An 18,123-nucleotide genomic window follows, 5' to 3' on the forward strand; every position below is an offset into this window, starting at 1 on the left:
TAAATGTTTTTCTTTTAACCACGTTAAAGGAGAATTCCATACTAGAAGGCTTCTTACCTTTTATTTGTAGTTGTTACGTTACGTCCCCACCAAAGAGGTCCAGGTTATTTTGTGCAAAAGTGCATTATTGGCTATTTCCCCTAATATAAGCCCTCAATGAAGGTTGGGTTTTTGTGCTAATTCGCTTATTTCCATGGAAATAAGCGAATTAGCGTGCCGCTTGAAGAGAGGATATTTATTTAAAAAAAAAGATTTTTGAGCGGTGGAAATAAGCAAATTAGCACAACACCCCATAGCCCCATTCCATTCAATGCAATTCAATGCAATCATTGAGGGCTTATGATAGGGGAAATAGCCAATGCGCTTTTGCACAAAATAACACCTGGACCTCTTTGGTGGGGACGTAACAACTACAAATAAAGGTAAGAAAGCCTTCTAGTATGGAATTCTCCTTTAACCATGGTAGCCCTATTTTGGGGAAAATACTTAAATTATTCTTGAACATTTTAAGGTTGTTTTTAAAAAACTGTAAACATAATCAACAGATCTGTAACATTTTCTTTAACGTGTAATGCACGTAGAATGAATAGTAAAGCAGCGAATGCTAGTATACATCCTGGGTCAATTTATTGCACTTTGTGTTAACCCATTCAGGACGGGAACCCCTTTTGGTGTTTTAAGCATGATGTTATACTTTAGTATTGAAAAATAGCAGATCTACAAGCTCGTAGCACGGTACCGAGTGCCATGCTATGAGCTTGTAGAGCTGCTATTTTTCAACATATATTCTTTCAGAGCGAACGTTTTTAACTCATATCTTTGCTTCTTGGGGGTCCCTGGAACAACATATTTTCAGATGGGGGTCGGCGGCCCAATACAGATAATTCTGTGGGCCCTTGACATGAAATGGCTTGAGAACCAGTGATATAGAAGCCTAGGTTTTTCATGAAACTTTTAGGATTTAGAAGACTTTTTTTAATAGAATCGGCTACAGGCCTAACTGGCTTAAGGACTCATACTGTAGGATGTTACTGTGTAGTAAGTACAGTGTGCAGACATACTGTACCTACTGTATCCATCATCAATAAGGTATAAGCAACGATTTAGCCAATGTATGTCACAGTGAATAATGCATGTCACTGTGTACCTGCAGCTTACATGCCACTATAGATTAACCCATTTTGGGCGGGAACCCTTTTTGGTGTTTTAAGCATTATGTTATACTTTAGCTATTTAAAAATAGCAGATCTACAAGCTCATAGCGCGGCACCGAGTGCCGCGCTACGAGCTTGTAGATCTGCTATTTTAGAAAAATCGTGAAACTGTGGCGTGAATCCTGACAGAAAACTGTCAGGATTTAGAAGACATTTTATAAATTTCGACGTCAAGCCTAAATGGGTTAATAGAGCAAGCAGGACCACCTCCCTCCACTATGATTCCAGGAAGTGTTTATCCACTCACCTCTAGCATAGAGATGTTGATTACTTAGTTCCAAAAATGCACTATATAGTCTATATTATTATCGATTACTATTGTGACTAATAAAGCCTGTGTCCTGTGACCTGAGGTACGATACGACTTTATTGTCAGCTTGCACTGAAATTTGTCTTGCGTCCATGACGTCACTGTTCAAGATACAGACAAGACATAGACACAATACATTACAAAATGATAGACATTACAGGACACAAATCACAGAAACAGACAAGAACAAGAACATATCCTCTGGTTGAATGATTTTGGTTTAAAAGCAGGACAGACTGATGTACAAAAGAGTTCTTTAGTCTGTTTTTCTTATACTTATAGGGACTCTAAACCGCCTCATGGAGGGCAACATCTTTTATTCTTGTCAAAGTATGTCACTTTAGGATTCATATGTCACCTCGGAACAAAACTAACACAGGAGGAAATTATATTAGTAAATATTACCAATGCCTTTCAATCAGTAGCCTGGCTAATAAGCCAGACTAATATCACACTGTCATGGTAATCCGCCGGCAGGCAACGGCTGATTGGGTCTGGCTTATTAACCAGGCTATTTGAATCGCACAAGGTTTTAACACACCTATTCATTTCCACATCAAGCTGAAACAGGTCTGACTTGATGGGCTTTGTTTTGGCAACAGAATGACAACACACTTTCGGTCAGTAGAGAGCTACGGGGATGACGTCTTTAGCCCAAGACTTTAGTATTCCAATGGAAATTTAGCGTTGGGTTCTTCCGTCTAAATGAAGAAAATAAGCTCAGTATCAAACTCAAGACTTCTATTAAATGGGACATACAGGATTATGCTCATTTCCAGCTATTCTATTTTAATTCTGGGACTCCGCTAGAGTAGTTTTGCATGATTCACTCAATGTTGGAAAAAATGCTTTGAAACCTAGGGTTCTGAGCAGTCTGAGCTTTGTTCCCACAGGGATTACCTTATCTAATTATTTGCAACTTTCAGCACATTTACTATTTACACTGTCACAGTATACACAGTATGACGTAAAATAAGGAAAAGCATAATAATGCCCTTTACCACGTTTTGTTCAACAAGACAATCTTCACACACAGGCAATTATTATTCTTAAGAAAAGCATATATTGGTTTAAGAATTCATGGCTGAGATATTTAATTAAAATTAATAGCAGTCATTTCCGCATGAAAACCATGATAAAAAAGAATTAATTTGCAGAGGGAACTAGCGTCTCGGTTTTAGGACATGCAAGCTGTTGAACTCTATCATCATAGTCACACAGTTCCAGTCACTGCTTCAAGTTCCTTGGTGTACAGACTGTAGGCCTTTAGACTGTACAGTACACAGCGGCAGCTATGTTCATGAAAAAGCTAAGAGACCCTTCAGCTGTACAGTTTGTATCAAAAAGCTTATCAATTTCCACACAGAAGAAAACCCTTTACCTGTACTTTTTGTGGTAAAAGCGCTCAAACTGTCTTTCTTTTCCTGAATTTAATCTCCTCACCCTTCCCCCTCTATTCTTCCCTTTCTTAGTTTTTCTTGGAAACATCACACGAAAAAACGAGTTTCACCCACTTTTTTTTACCGGTAAAACTGATGTGACAATATAAAGCCGATTCTTGTGGGCCACACACGTCGCGTCACACATGTACGGTGAAAAAGCCCAACATCTGCAGTAGCCTCAGGCCGGCTGAAGAAATTCAGCGTCCTGCATCCTCAGGATGTTCTTCTACAACAGCAGCTGGAGGAGCTGCATCGCCACCTGCTATGGGAGCTGCCCCCACTTAATCCATTTAGACTTGAGGACCATTCTACAAATGTCTTCTAAATCCTGACCGTTTTCTGAAATACCCATGTTTCATGTCAAGGACCCCCAGAAATATGTCATTGGCCGCCGACCCCCCCATCTGAAAATATGTTCAGAAGCAAAGATTTGAGTTGAAAGAATATATATTCAAAGATTTGCGCCACATTTTCACAAAATAATTAAATAAAATGGCAGATCTACAAGCTCGTAGCGCGGCACTCTGTGCCACGCTATGAGCTTGTAGATCTGCTGTTTTTCAATAGTATACATAATGCTTAAAACACAAAGGGGTTCCCGCCCAGAATGGCTTAGCCCTCCATCACAGAGGCAGTGCGACAGAGGGTAGTTTCGGACGGCCCAGTGCATTGTTCGTCGGAGGTGAGTCTCCCTCCCTCCCTCCCTCCCAGGACATGATGTGCCAGGTGGTGCACAGCCAAGGCAAAAAAAAAGTATCACTTTCTATTAAGGACACTAACCACCCAGGCCACAATCTGTTCACAGTCACACTGCTACCGTCAAAAATGCTGCGCACACTGTGACTGTGGGACAGTTTACACAGCCAGGCCATGAGGCTATACTGAACAGGGGCTGAGCCCTGCCACACGACGTGTCTGACTGTCATACATAATGAACTATAAAATCACCTGCTGCACTTTTGACCACATCTGTTCTGTCAAAGGTACATTGGCCTGTCCACCCGTATGCTAGCCTGAAAGAGTGTTATGCCTTTGTGGGCATAGAGGGGCGGAACATTGGAAACTGATGCCGACCTGCTGTTGGTTCCCCAACCTATGAGCTCCACCCAGCTATTATGTCTCGTGTCCCTTTTATGCCCATATATGGAGTTCTTTGTCAGGCATGCCCAAATATGGAGTATACGCAGATCACAGGCCAGCTCCATACTGTATATGGAGATGTCCAGAGCCTGGGCAGGGGGCTTTTGTGCTGGTTCTGGACAACCGGCGATCGGTGCGGCGAACGGTTCTCAAGTTATGTGGATTACAGACGTACAGTACGTACACACACAGAGACGTGCGTGGTGCATTTATACTAGGATGAAAAGTTGTGATGTGACAATAAAGTACAATATAGGCCAGGGCTTGCCTACCTGTATGAGGTAGGTGACCCTGGTCAGCAGGTTGTTGAGGCCTACCTGTATGAGGTAGGTGAACCTGGTCAGCAGGTTGTTGAGGCCTACCTGTATGAGGTAGGTGACCCTGGTCAGCAGGTTGTTGAGGGTGACCCGGGTGTGCCTGAGGTTGTTCTGCGCCGGGCTGTAGGTGACGGACTCCCCGCACCACGAGCACGCCGACGGGTTGCTGAAGGTGGCCGAGGGGCAGGTGCGACACACCACCGCGTACCACACCTCGTCGCGGCCACCCATGTCCACCGGGGGGCGCCATCGCAGGGACACGCCCCCGCCGTCTCCGCTCTCGTACTCCCAGGACAGAGTGACGGGTGCAGATGGAGGACCTGGGGGAGAGAGAGAGATCCAGAGAGAGGGAGAGAGGCATATGAAGGGACATAGAAACAAGGAGGAAGACGAGATGGATGGGTAGAGGAAGGGAAAGAAGGGAAGAGAGAGACACAGAGAGAGACACAGAGAGAGAGACACACAGAGAGACACACAGAGAGAGACACACACACAGAGAGAGAGACACAGAGAGAGACACAGAGAGAGAGAGAGAGAGAGACGGAGAGAGAGAGACACAGAGAGAGAGAGACACAGAGAGACAGAGAGAGAGAGACACAGACAGAGAGAGACACAGAGAGAGAGAGACACAGAGAGACAGAGAGAGAGAGACACAGAGAGACAGAGAGACACAGAGACAGAGAGACACAGAGAGACAGAGAGACACAGAGAGACAGAGAGAGAGAGACACAGAGAGACAGAGAGACACAGAGAGACAGAGACACAGAGAGAGAGAGAGACACACAGACACAGAGAGAGAGACACAGATAGAGAGAGCGAGAGAGAAGGGCGTGTTAGCATATGACATATAGGGGGAGATAAAAGATCAACATCACAAAAACGATACGAGAGAGAGATGTACAGTAGAAAGGGAAAGCATGTTTAGACATGCATATTATATGTCGTGGATACTTAGCGCCGCAGAGAAGCATGTGCTAAAATCTTGAAGGCATGAGGGTTACATCACGCCAGTTGGAGGGAGAAGACGTTTCAATCAAAGGAGGAAAAAGAGACGTTGCATCCACTACATCACGTTTCTTCCGACCACATTTTGGCTTCGGACAGACCACTCTTGCCCAGACGGAAGAGAGTGGCCTGGGCTGGACAATGTCTCCGGCCAAAGTCGTGTCTCCCGGCCTTCCAAACTCACTTGTGCAGGAGGATGCGTTTGCGTCTTTGGCACCGCGGTAGAAGCCACTCCGGCACTCGCACACATGTGCTCCCTCTTGGCTGGTGCGGCTGTTGGCGGGACAGACGGAGCAGGGTGCCGAGCCCGACGTCGGCTTGAAGTAGCCCGCCGGACACTCTGTGCAGAGAGACGGGCACAGGGGAGACAAATGAGACACTCTGTGCAGAGAGACAGGCACATGGGGAGACAAATAAGATACTCTGTGCAGAGAGACAGGCACAGGGGAGATAATGAGACACTCTGTGCAGAGAGACAGGCACAGGGGAGACAAATGAGACACTCTGTGCAGAGAGACAGGCACATGGGGAGACAAATGAGACACTCTGTGCAGAGAGACAGGCACATGGGGAGACAAATGAGACACTCTGTGCAGAGAGACAGGCACATGGGGAGACAAATGAGACACTCTGTGCAGAGAGACAGGCACATGGGGAGACAAATGAGACACTCTGTGCAGAGAGACAGGCACAGGGGGAGACAAATAAAACACTGCAGAGAGACAGCACAGGGGAGACAAATGAGACACTCTGTGCAGAGAGACAGGCACAGGGGAGACAAATGAGACACTGTGCAGAGAGACAGGCACAGGGGAGACAAATGAGACACTCTGTGCAGAGAGACAGGCACAGGGGAGACAAATGAGACACTGTGCAGAGAGACAGGCACAGGGGAGACAAATGAGACACTCTGTGCAGAGAGACAGGCACATGGGGAGACAAATGAGACACTCTGTGCAGAGAGACAGGCACATGGGGAGACAAATGAGACACTGTGCAGAGAGACAGGCACAGGGGAGACAAATGAGACACTCTGTGCAGAGAGACAGGCACAGGGGGAGACAAATAAGACACTGTGCAGAGAGACAGGCACAGGGGAGACAAATGAGACACTGTGCAGAGAGACAGGCACAGGGGAGACAGAGACAGGCACAGGGGAGACAAATGAGACACTGTGTAGAGAAACAGGCACAGGGGAGACAAATGAGACACTGTGCAGAGAGACAGGCACAGGGGAGACAAATGAGCTTCGCCGAGAAACACTATGAACAATTAGTAATTGTCCTAAAATGTCCTGGTGTCAGTGTGTTCTCATGTTCTTAAACTACCGGTCTTATTCCAAGACGGAGACAAATTGCTGTCCAACCATTCATCTATGAATCTGATGAATGGTTCAGACATTTATCCTTGACCTTTGACTTATATATTATATCATACTGTATGTCAGATATTGAGTTCATGAAGTAGGAAGAACAGACGTATACACACAGACGGCCTCAATACAATAGTTTCTCAATCGTACCGTGGCTCAACTAAAAAGGAATGCTAAACGGAATCAGAATCAGCTTTATTGTCACATCACAGTTTTACAGGTAAAGATGTGTGTGAAATTTATTTTTGTGTGTAGTTTCCATATGTCATTTCTTCCAAGAAAAAAAAAAGGTTTGAGCAATTTTACCCAAAAAGTACAGGTAAAGGGTTTTCCTTTCTGTGGTTCTTAGATATTTAGGCTACAGGCTTTTGCCACAAACGGTACAACCAAAATGTGCTGTAAATGCTTATTTACAGATTTGCTACAACTGTAAAACCAAAGATGTTTTTACCTTTTTTCCACAGAAAACATATTTACAGATTTTATATTTATATTGGGAATGACCTTTTCCCACGCACTATACATACAGTATATATATAAGGTCATTCCCAAGAGTAAACCTAAAATCTCCATAACCATTGTTCCTTAATTTGGATTTAAGAACAGCCAAAGAGACAGCATTACAGCATCTCAGGGATGGCACATACTGTACGTTTAAAAAATATGAATGGGAACAAAGCACACCTGAGCTTTAAAAGTAATCAGTGAGATCATTCTTAAAAGAAACTGGTAACCAACCAATGAAACAATGCAAGGATGTATTAAAAAAACTAAAATACATTGCATGGATGCACCTGGGACGTATCCTCAGTGATGTATCCCAAGGTCATCAGCGTTTCGGGTCTCCCAACATCATACCCCTCACTCAGGCGACCCAGCCGGGGTGGTCGAGTCCCGACTTACGTCGCAGTAGATACCCTCGATCAGTCCCATTAGGGAAAAACCAGGGCCACACAATCCGTTCCTCCTGAACTACTCTGCCGGGACTGGGAGGTACTATTCTGGCGTGTGGAAGGACTAGGCTCTGTGGGTTGACTCCTGTCCGGGCCCCTCCTACGTCTCACCAGGTCCAGCCCCTGTGCGTTGCGCCAGACTCCCAGCACCAGGCACTTCATTCAGGAATGGTGGATTCCCATGGTGGTGAATGGCCCTCCTAAAGGCCTCACCGTGGGTTTGTTGGGCTTCTTCCTCACGGAAGACACAGGCTGGGGCACCAACCCATACTGCTCCCGGGTGCCGTCTACATTCCGGCTGCCACCCGTCTCTCCGGTGGTCACCAGACTATTCCTGGTTGTCACGTAGTCTATTCCTATGAGTCACTATAAATAGAATAACTAAAAATATGCTCTAGTTTTTTGTGCCAATTAAAGATGGAGTGCCGTGATTTTGTTCCACCCTAAAACATGATCATCGGGTCTTATTGTTAGATTAGGAGGTATAATTTTTTCAAAAAAGTGTACGGTATTTGTTAAAATGTTTTTATGTGGGCACGCCCACCAGTTCATTAAGTATGCCTGGTTTGCCTGGTGGGTGCATGGTGATGGGTGGTGATCCACCTGAACTGAAGCTGCACCCACAGCTGTAGTTGTATGATAAAGGGGGAGGGGTTAGGGGAGGGGCTGATAGTGTGATGTCACTATATTACTGTTTATTTCATTGGCCAGTTTGACTGTCAAGGGTTCAGCCTCCAGGAAGAAACCCTAAATACAAAGTTAATACACCATTGCACATGAAAACGACTCCAGGGTGTCTAATGAAGTACTGTCACCTCAGACACATGAAAAACTGGAAGAAATACCAAAATTGTGGCACTCCCTGCAAAACTGCCAATTACATTTTACAACAAACTTACTTAGTAAGTAGGTGTCCCACAGAACCTGTAAAAAGTCTCAACCATAACTCAAGACTGACAATAAAGTCAGAGTCACATTCCTGATAACAGGACTCAGGAGATGCATTCCTCAAACGTGAATAATTTGTAAAGAAGAGTAGAAGACTGTGGGCTGGGAAGGAGCTACCTTTTAATGTGAATAACCTGACGTGAAACAACAACTCATCGCTCTGAACATGTTTTTTTTTGTGTGGGGGAAATGGGGGAGAAAGATGGGGGGGTGACATGCAGCAAAGGCCGTCGGGATCGGGAGTCGAACTCGCGGCACACTGCCAGACTTGGACTACCGGCCAAGGTGCCTGGACCGCTGAGCCACAGCCCAGGCCTGAACATGTCATTTCTATACGGGAGAATAATACTTCATACAGTATACTCCACCTACACTCACCCTTAACCCCGTTTTGTAGCCAGCCCAGTGTTGCGTATCATTTTAGTTCAATAAGTTGTATATGGACATCACTAGCACTATTGTTAGCCCCGCTAGCAGAAGGGCTGTAAGGATGGCTCTGTCTGTCTGTGTCTGTGTCTGTCTGTCTGTCTGTCTGTCTGTCTGTCTGTCTGTCCACCACTTTCACAAACAACAAACAATTGTCTGGATTGCCAAACTTGTAATGTTTGATACACCTTCCTGAACCGACGATGACACAAATGTTGATAATGATGACCAATTATAAGTTATCTCAAAGTAGAATTTGCAGATTTCCACGAATCTTGAGCACACTGGAAGGAAGATGAACCCTAAATATCATGTGTGACTGTGACCCCATCCTCAGTCAGCACCACCCTCAGGCCAAAAAGAAAATCAACATTTCACACAAGATATCTCATCTAATTAAGATTTCCACCACTACCCTTTGACCAATTTCCAGTTGGTTGTTGGTGGATTATATGGGCTGCTAGCAGACTCAAGACTCTTGTTTATTGACGTGTACGCACGCACGCACGCACGCACACACACACACACACACACACACACTGAATTTCCTGTAAGTGAAATGTGTCTTTGATTCCATTTTAAATTAGTTGTTATTTACATTCGCCTGGCCAAGTATCCACAGAGGTATTGTGAACTTTAATAAATGACATTTGGCATTTTAGCCCATTGCTGTCGTACATAGCCTCAATATAATTCGGCCATGGCACAGTATGAGAGACAAAGCTATGCTTGTTAAAATGGTTACAATAAAGAAAGATACATATACCGATAAAATTTAGTTGTTTTGCTCAACTCATGCATTTTGTCTACCTGTCCCGCAGTTCAGTCCTCTAAAGTGTTTGAGTCAAATTCTTCCTTTGTGCCTCCTGGACTCAAACGGTATCTAAACCACAGAAAAGTCTTGACTTAAAGGACCACTTCACCACTTTTCAACATCTCTTCATATAATTGGTCCTCACTAATGTTCATGATAAAACACCACCATTATTTTCCTACTCAGTCTGTGTCTCATAGGAGGGCTTTGGGCAGTTCGGACACCCGTCCACCAGTGACATCATCATTAGGCAGATTTTTTTTAAAACAAGATTTGTTTTAAAATATATTTAGATTTTTATTATCGTGAGAACGATGGCTTCAACTTTTGCATTGCAACTTGTCAGGAAAAGAAAGCCTGCCGTTTCTATTATCTTGGATTCACCATCGATGATGTCACTGGTGGACGGGTTTCTGAACTGCCCACAGCCTTCCTATGAGACACAGACTGAGTAGGAAAAAATGGTGGTATTTTATCATGAACATTAGTTAGGACCAATTATAGGAAGAGAAGTTGAAAAGTGGTGAAGTGGTCCTTTAACCACATGAACCATAGATAGGGCACCTACTGTATACTGCACGTGTTCTAATGGCAAAAATACTGTAGGCGAACATTCAACCAAAATAGCATATTTACAACAAGCTCACAACATGTGCAGATTAGTAACTTGTAGATTATTGGGAAAAAAAGAGGGGGCCCATTAATTATAGACACCTGTGGGACCCCAGTCAATGAAGTATAACGGGGCCTGGGCCATGGCTCAGTGGTCCAGGCACCTTGGCTGGTAATCCAGTCTGGCAGTGTGCCGCGGGTTCGACTCCCGATCCCGACGGCCCTCACTGCATGTCTTCCCCCCATCTCTCTCCCCATTTCCTGTCAGCCTACTGTCTGTCCCTCCATAAAAAAATATAAAATAAAGGCGAAAGCCACAAAAAAATACATTTAATGAAGTATAACGGGGTTTAAGGGGTTATTAATGTCTGTGAGTGAAAACATTTTCTTGTTGGCATTGTAGTGTTTAATGGAGGAAGTAGCAGGGATGTACCATGTATAAATAAATGGAGGCTGAAAGAAAACACGGCCACCCGTTCATTTCAAGGAAACCCTCTCACCGACACCACCCAGTGCATGTGCCAACAAGGAAAGTAGGTAACACCGGGAGGGAGTGGGGGCATTATCCCTCATGTTGCCTTGGGTGAAAATTGCAATAACTGACCTCATGTCAGTCCTTCAGGGTAGGCTCTGAATTCTATTCTAGGTAACACTTTGTGTGTATTCCACACACGACTGAGCACATTGCTGCTACCAGAGCAGATGCTTATTATCCTTGACATATTGTGTACAGTAAGTGATGCAATGGACGTCAAATGTAGATGTATAGCAGTTACTGTATGAGGTATATATAAAAAATCACACGCGTGTGAACTGAGTGGTGCAAGGTCTTATATAGTCTGATCAGCTATGTCAGTGACGTCACACACTAACCATAGTAACCATGCTCACCTTTGCACGGACACGTAGATATACAGGTACACAAACATACAGACAAAGCTGGTTGTTGGAGTGGTTTGCACCACTCAAAGATAAATCAATAAATAGCTGTGAAATAAGGCCGCTGACGCACTCAAGAAATATGAAGAGATAAAAAACGTGATTAGTGTACAAAGTACTGTAGGCGTAGATTTGCAAACACAGCTGTGCACATAACGCAGACTGGCAAGACAGCCGGTGACAGAGAGTCACGGTTCGAAATGAATACCAATACAAATACACAAGCTACCCAAATGTACACATGCAGAGACAAAGATTTCCATTTTGCGCTTTGAAAACTGCTGAGTCGCTGTGCGCAGATAGATCAGTGAGAGAGCTATGGGTGCGTGTGAAACGGTGTGAAATGTGCCAGTTGTTAATGCAGGGCCCACGGCAACAGCTGACCTTAGGTGGAGGAGGCACTCCATTATATTACTTACTGCGCTCTGCCAGTAGCCTTATGTCCTCAGATATACATGCTAATTAAAACTATGAGAATATGCATTGGACTGCTTCCAGTGGCTTGTTCCTGCTGGCTGAGACAGACGCGCAGTGGATGTATACTGTAGACTGAGCCTCGTCTGCGTGCTAGATTTCACCTGTACATGAATAGATGCAGTGGCGTGCACAGACATTTTGAGGCGCAGGTGGTGCTCAAGTGAAAAAGGGCACATTGTGCAGCACGTGGAACCACCCTTAATAGTGTGTGATTTATAGATTTTTGGGCATAAATAATATGTTGGCAGCTTTTAATCCAGAATTGATCGATTTCACCATGGGCCACATACTGTACACTGTGCAAAACTAAAATAAAATGAACTAACAAAAAACTAACTTTCAAAAAAGGGCTATCCAGAGGGCAAAAGGGCACCACCTAGTGTCTATCTGTGCACGCCCCTGAATAGATGGCCGGATTCTTCGTTTGGCGTGGCGCTCACTACTAGGTGTGTAACAGATACAGCTCGCCATTTAGCAATTTTGCGTTGAGAAAATATCGTCAAGGTTGTTGGTTTAACAGTTACTGAACCAGGGCCAGGCGGAGCATTTCTATCTATACTGATATTTTGATATTAGATCATTGTTTGTAAAATGTAGCACACCAAGTAAGAGAGTACTGTAGGTGCCTGTCTTTGTATTTAGTTTGGCTTATAGCCAGGTAAGTTTGTTTATTATTTTCTGGTTAGTAGATAGCTAGATAAATAGCTTTGGGACTTGGGCATTGATAGTAGAAGTGTCTTTTTGGTTTGATTTAGTTCTTTGCTTTGGCAACTGCTCAGCTCTATTCACCACTCAACTATCATCCGACACACTAGCCTTCACAGTTTTTCTTTGCACTCGAGTCTGTAAATAAATAAATCTAAAGGTCCTTTCAGATGGGCAGCGTGTGATGCAGACGTTGTCGCCTGGATCAAGGACAGGTCTGCTCCAGCTCTGCTCATGGGTCATGACTCATGAGGAACACAACAACGCAAGTGGGGAAAAAAAACAATCCAGGTAGCCGGTCGCGAGCCTGTGCACGAAAAGAGCACGCACACGACAATTTCACGGTACCGTGGTCGCGTAAATACGCTTGCGTTGTCGCCCCTCAACTTCTCCATGTGTACAAAAAAACACAGGCCTCTCATTGAAAATGAATTATTAGCCGCGTCAGTCGCTGTGTTCACACTCGTCACACGGGCAGATTCAAAGATACAGCCTACCATTCATTTTCAATGGAAGCCAGCGTCATGAAGATACAAAGATACACCTGACGAGTGCAAAAGCTACCTACAAAGCTACAAAAAAGTTGAGCTGGTTTCAACTTCAGCTACAAGGATACAAAGCTACAAATACGCTGTGTACCATTGCATCATCTGCTAGTGTGAACGCAGCATTAAGCTTCATCATAACACCTCGTCTACACTGCCAGCGATGCGAACGATGAAATCTCATTAGAATGCATGTTTTTCAATGAGACTGTCCTGACGTGCACCGACGTGGTCCACCCCTCTTATATATCCGCTCACAGTCTATTTGAGCTAGGTTTTGCGGCCCCCAAACACTTTTATTGGTTGAGGTCTACACGCTACTATTTGTTGTATATCAGGACAGTATTTCGTGCAATATTGCCGTTGTGTGTGTGTGTGTGTGTGTGTGTGTGTGTGTGTGTGTGTGTGTGTGTGTGTGTGTGTGTGTGTGTGTGTGTGTGTGTGTGTGTGTGTGTGTGTGTGTGTGTGTGTGTGTGTGTGTGTGTGTGTGTGAGTGATGAGGTGTTACAAACGGTGCTGTTCTGCGTCCTTTACACCTCAGAGGGCTGTAACCACAGGATGTTGGACACAGAAACACTTGAAGTGGCCCTTCAAATAAGTGTCACCTTAAAATGTGCTATGGAAAAGAAGAAAAAGGGCCGCACACTCATAGCCACGATGCTGGAAGTTTATTAACATAAACCAACGTTTCGACCTGTAAGGTCTTCTTCAAAGAATGAACCTTAAAACCGTAATGTGCTGCCGGGGGAAACGGAGACGCAAACGGAGAAATAGACTGAAAGACGGCATGAGAGTAAAATGATTAAATAGAGAAAAACTGAAAGAGAGCATGTGAAAAGTGAGAGTGACAACGTACAATTTGTGTGTCTGTGCAATCTGTTTTCAAGCTTTGATCTTAATTATATAACCTTGCCAAGAATGTGTGCCACGTCTTATGTTTGACACAGCATTTTGTGTGCGTGTGTGTGTGTGTGTGTGTGCGCGCGCATGTGTGTGTGTGTTTAAGTGGACATGTGTGTTTGTGGGTGTTTAAGTGGAGTTGTGGGTTTGTACTGTATTCTTATGTGGGGACCTGTGTGTGTGTGTGTGTGTGTGTGCGCTCGTGCGTGCGCACTGTGCATATATCTACATGTACTGCACACATCTGTGTGTGTGTGTGTGTGTGTGTGTGTGTGTGTGTGTGTGTGTGTGTGTGTGTGTGTGTGTGTGTGTGTGTGTGTGTGTGTGTGTGTGTGTGTGTGTGTGTGTGTGTGTGTGTGTGTGTGTGTGTGTGTGTGTGTGTGTGTGTGCATGCATGTGTGCACATACACAATGCACATGCACAGTGTGGGTCTGCCCGTAGGAGGAAGAGACAGAACGAGGAGGAGGGAATATGGATTGAATGCAGTGCGAGTGTAAACAGATAAAAGGCTTTCTGTGTTCCCACTCATTAGAGAGGAAGAGCTACCGTGTCTGTCTGCCAAACAGGTGTGAGGAAGGTTAGAGTGGAGCGGAGTAGAGTGGAGAGGAGGGAGAGGTAGAGAGAGTGGTAGGAGTAGAGCGGAGAGGAGGGAGAGGTAGAGAGAGTGGTAGGAGTAGAGCGGAGAGGAGGGAGAGGTAGAGAGAGTGGTAGGAGTAGAGCGGAGAGGAGGGAGAGGTAGAGAGAGTGGTAGGAGTAGTGTGGAGAGGAGGGAGAGGTAGAGAGAGTGGTAGGAGTAGAGAGGGTGTGTGTGTGTGTGTGTGTGTGTGTGTGTGTGTGTGTGTGTGTGTGTGTGTGTGTGTGTGTGTGTGTGTGTGTGTGTGTGTGTGTGTGTGTGTGTGTGTGTGTGTGTGTGTGTGTGTGTGTGTGTGTGTGTGTGTGTGTGTGTGTGTGTGTGTGTGTGTGTGCGTTTAATTCAACTTTAATTGAGCAAGAACGTCCTGCTGTGTCTCTTTTTCAAGTGAGACCAGGGCAAAAATAGGCATCTGCACAAAGAAAACCAAAAAGTTTCAGAGAAATATAATTAAAACTAGCTTACTGCTACAATACAGTGAGTACGGTTCAGTACTCTTCAAAGAAAACTGACCATTGCTTTTCAAAGAGAACTTTCTGATGCTTTTCAAAACTTTTTTTTAAATGTTTTTTTTGTGGCTTTCGCCTTTATTTTATATTTTTTATGGAGGGACAGACAGTAGGCTGACAGGAAATGGGGAGAGAGATGGGGGTAAGACATGCAGTAAAGGCCGTCGGGATCGGGAGTCGAACCCGCGGCACACTGCCAGACTGGATTACCAGCCAAGGTGCCTGGACCGCTGAGCCACTGCTTTTCAAAACTACTTAAGTATGTCCTTAAGTACAATGCACAATACACAGACGCTTTTTGGGGAAAAATAAAAAGCCCTTTGGTTGTACAGTTTGTAGCAAAGCTTGTAAATAAGCTAAGAGACGTTTTGGTTGCCCACACAGAAGAAAACCCTTTACATGTACTTTTTGTAGTAAAAGTGCTCAAACGTTCTTTTTTTCCTGCCTTGATCTCCTTGCTCCCACTTTCTCTCTTCTTCCCTTTCTTTGTTTTTCTTGGAAAACAAATGACACGATGGGAATTACTGTACGCAAAAAAAATACCTGTAAAACTGTGATCATGTCACAATAAAGCTGAGTCCGATTCTGTACTGTACAAAAATAATATAGAACACCAAGCAAGAGAGTAGCTTTCAGTCTTGGTATTTAGTTTAGACTTAGGTAAGAGTTTGTTTATTGTTTTCTGGTTAGTATAGATAGAAAGATAAATAGCTTGGGTTGCATTGATATAGGATGTGTCTTCTTGGTTTGATTTAGTTATTTGCTTTGGCACCTGCTCAAGGAGGCATGCCAAGCAGTGTCAACCATATGAATAGAATACACATATGAAGACAATTGTCACATTATGGTGGACCTAACACGGAGCCCTGTGGTACTCCCTTGCAGACAGAAAAGACGTCAGAACAGATATCAGTGCTTGCGTGCGTGTGTGTGAGTTGGTGGTGAGAGTAGGAACAGGAGAACCGTGTGAGCAAGTAGTGATACGAGAGACAGACAGACGTCCAGCAGAGGACAGACATGAGTGAACAAGGAGGACAGGCAGATGGAAGGTCGGAACGGGAGGAAGACAGAGCGCGCGTGAGAGAGAGAGAGAGAGAGAGATGGCAACGAGTGTGTGTGAGGAGGAAGAGATTAAGAACGGTTCCATCCATCTTTTATGTTCCTGGGTCACATTATCGTATGTGTTCCCTTACAGCCTTGACACGGAACAGGAACACAACTCAGCGCCACTATACCGGCAGACGCACGCAGCCATGCACGCACGCACGCACACACGCACACACACACGTGCATTCACCATGTTTGGCACCTCCTCCCTCCCAACTCGTCCCAGCGAGCCTATCCAAACGCAGTGCCCCCTGTGCCCTCCCGTTACGTCCTCCTTCCCCCCTCCCCTTCCCCACATCTATCCATCCATCCGTTTATCCATCCACCGCTCACTCTATATATCCTCCACACAAAGGAGACTCGACACAGCTCGCAGCCAGCGGAGGCACGCATGCCTTTACATTAACTCACTGGGGGAGTTAAGGAAGAGGAGGAGGACAGAGGGAGGAAAGAGAGAAAGAAAGAAAGAAAGAAAAAGAAAGAGAGGTGTGTGAGTGTGGGGGGTGGGGGGTTAGCAAAGGGTTCATGATAATTACATAAAGTCTCTGATGAACAACAGCATGTAGTAAGAGCAGTGGTATGGTAATCCGAAGCAAAGGGATGAATGAGAGCGAAAGGGAGAGAGAGATACATTCATTGTTCAGAGTGGATAATATACTGTAGGTTTTGGGATGGCAGAGATCACGGGCAACCATGCATAGAGAAACGTGATGACAGACAAGAAAACCAAACAAAAAACAAACGCTGAGAAACTGTTGTGTAAATAACGATTATGCGGGGGAAGAAAAAAAATATGGAACTGTAGAAGAGATGAATAGGAACAGACAGAGAGAGAGAGAGAGAAAGGGAGAGGGAGAGATGGCAACGAAGTGTGTAATTTGCCAGTGACATAGTACTTTGGTATTTAGAACACTGACCCAATTTCTCTCTTTCTCTCACTCTGTTTCCTCCATCCTATCCCCCCCCCCCCCCCCCTCTCAGGCGTCCATTCCCTCCTTTGGCTTGCAGCGTTATAATCCCTCTCCCTCCCCCCCCCCCCCTCGTGTTTGTATATGTGTACGACATGTATGTACACTTAAATACAGCCCACAGATGCGGACACACAACAGGAGAGATGGGAACCCATGTGGTCCTCAGCTTAACTACTTAAGCCCTATATACAGTACGCTTAACCGGACACTACGACCCTATATACACTTAACCATAGCCTTTCTACAAACTCACAATGTATCACAACAACGTGACATATGTTGTGAACTTGTTACAGTCATTGTCTCCACCAGGCCGAAGGCATGTGGAGAGAGTATGTTTTGCACTCCGTCCGTGTGTCCGTCCGTCCGTCCGTCCGTCTGTTACCAGCTAATCTCCGGCAAAGTTAACCCGGTCGATGCCAAATTTTGCACACATACCCCTTGGATTTCCAGAACGGCCTGTTCTAGTGCCACCAGGAGGCCGACTTTTGAAAAACACATTTTTGGATATTACTGATTCTGTCCAAAAATCTTGCAAATCATTTCACACTATCTCTATAGTCATGTGTTCAAGACGCATCTGTCCGATATTTCATATTCCAGACGAATTGGCTAACATTGGCTTTTAAAGTTTGCAGGATTGGCCCGTTTTGAACAAAAAGCCTCAAATCATGAACGCAGCATGCAATTTACGTGAAATCTTTCACAGACTTTCCTACTAGGCTGAGGAATATAACATTGGCCTGTTATAGCGCCACCAACAGGTGGATTTTTGCAAAACACAT

The 18,123-nt window shown here is 44.8% G+C and overlaps 1 protein-coding gene across 1 annotated transcript in view; it reads right to left on the reverse strand.

The window, feature by feature from the left end:
• ephb6 (eph receptor B6) overlaps positions 1–18,123 on the reverse strand; it is a gene marked incomplete at its 5' end in the record, with an annotated part of 83,554 nt that overhangs the window by 14,881 nt on the left and 50,550 nt on the right. Inside the window, 2 exons of the mRNA XM_079504832.1 lie at positions 4,469–4,743; positions 5,613–5,768. Coding sequence (XP_079360958.1) covers positions 4,469–4,743; positions 5,613–5,768 — 431 coding nt within the window. The remainder of the gene's footprint in view (positions 1–4,468; positions 4,744–5,612; positions 5,769–18,123) is intronic.

Source organism: Electrona antarctica, assembly GCF_951216825.1.
Source record: "Electrona antarctica genome assembly, chromosome: 6".
Lineage (NCBI taxonomy): Eukaryota > Metazoa > Chordata > Actinopteri > Myctophiformes > Myctophidae > Electrona > Electrona antarctica.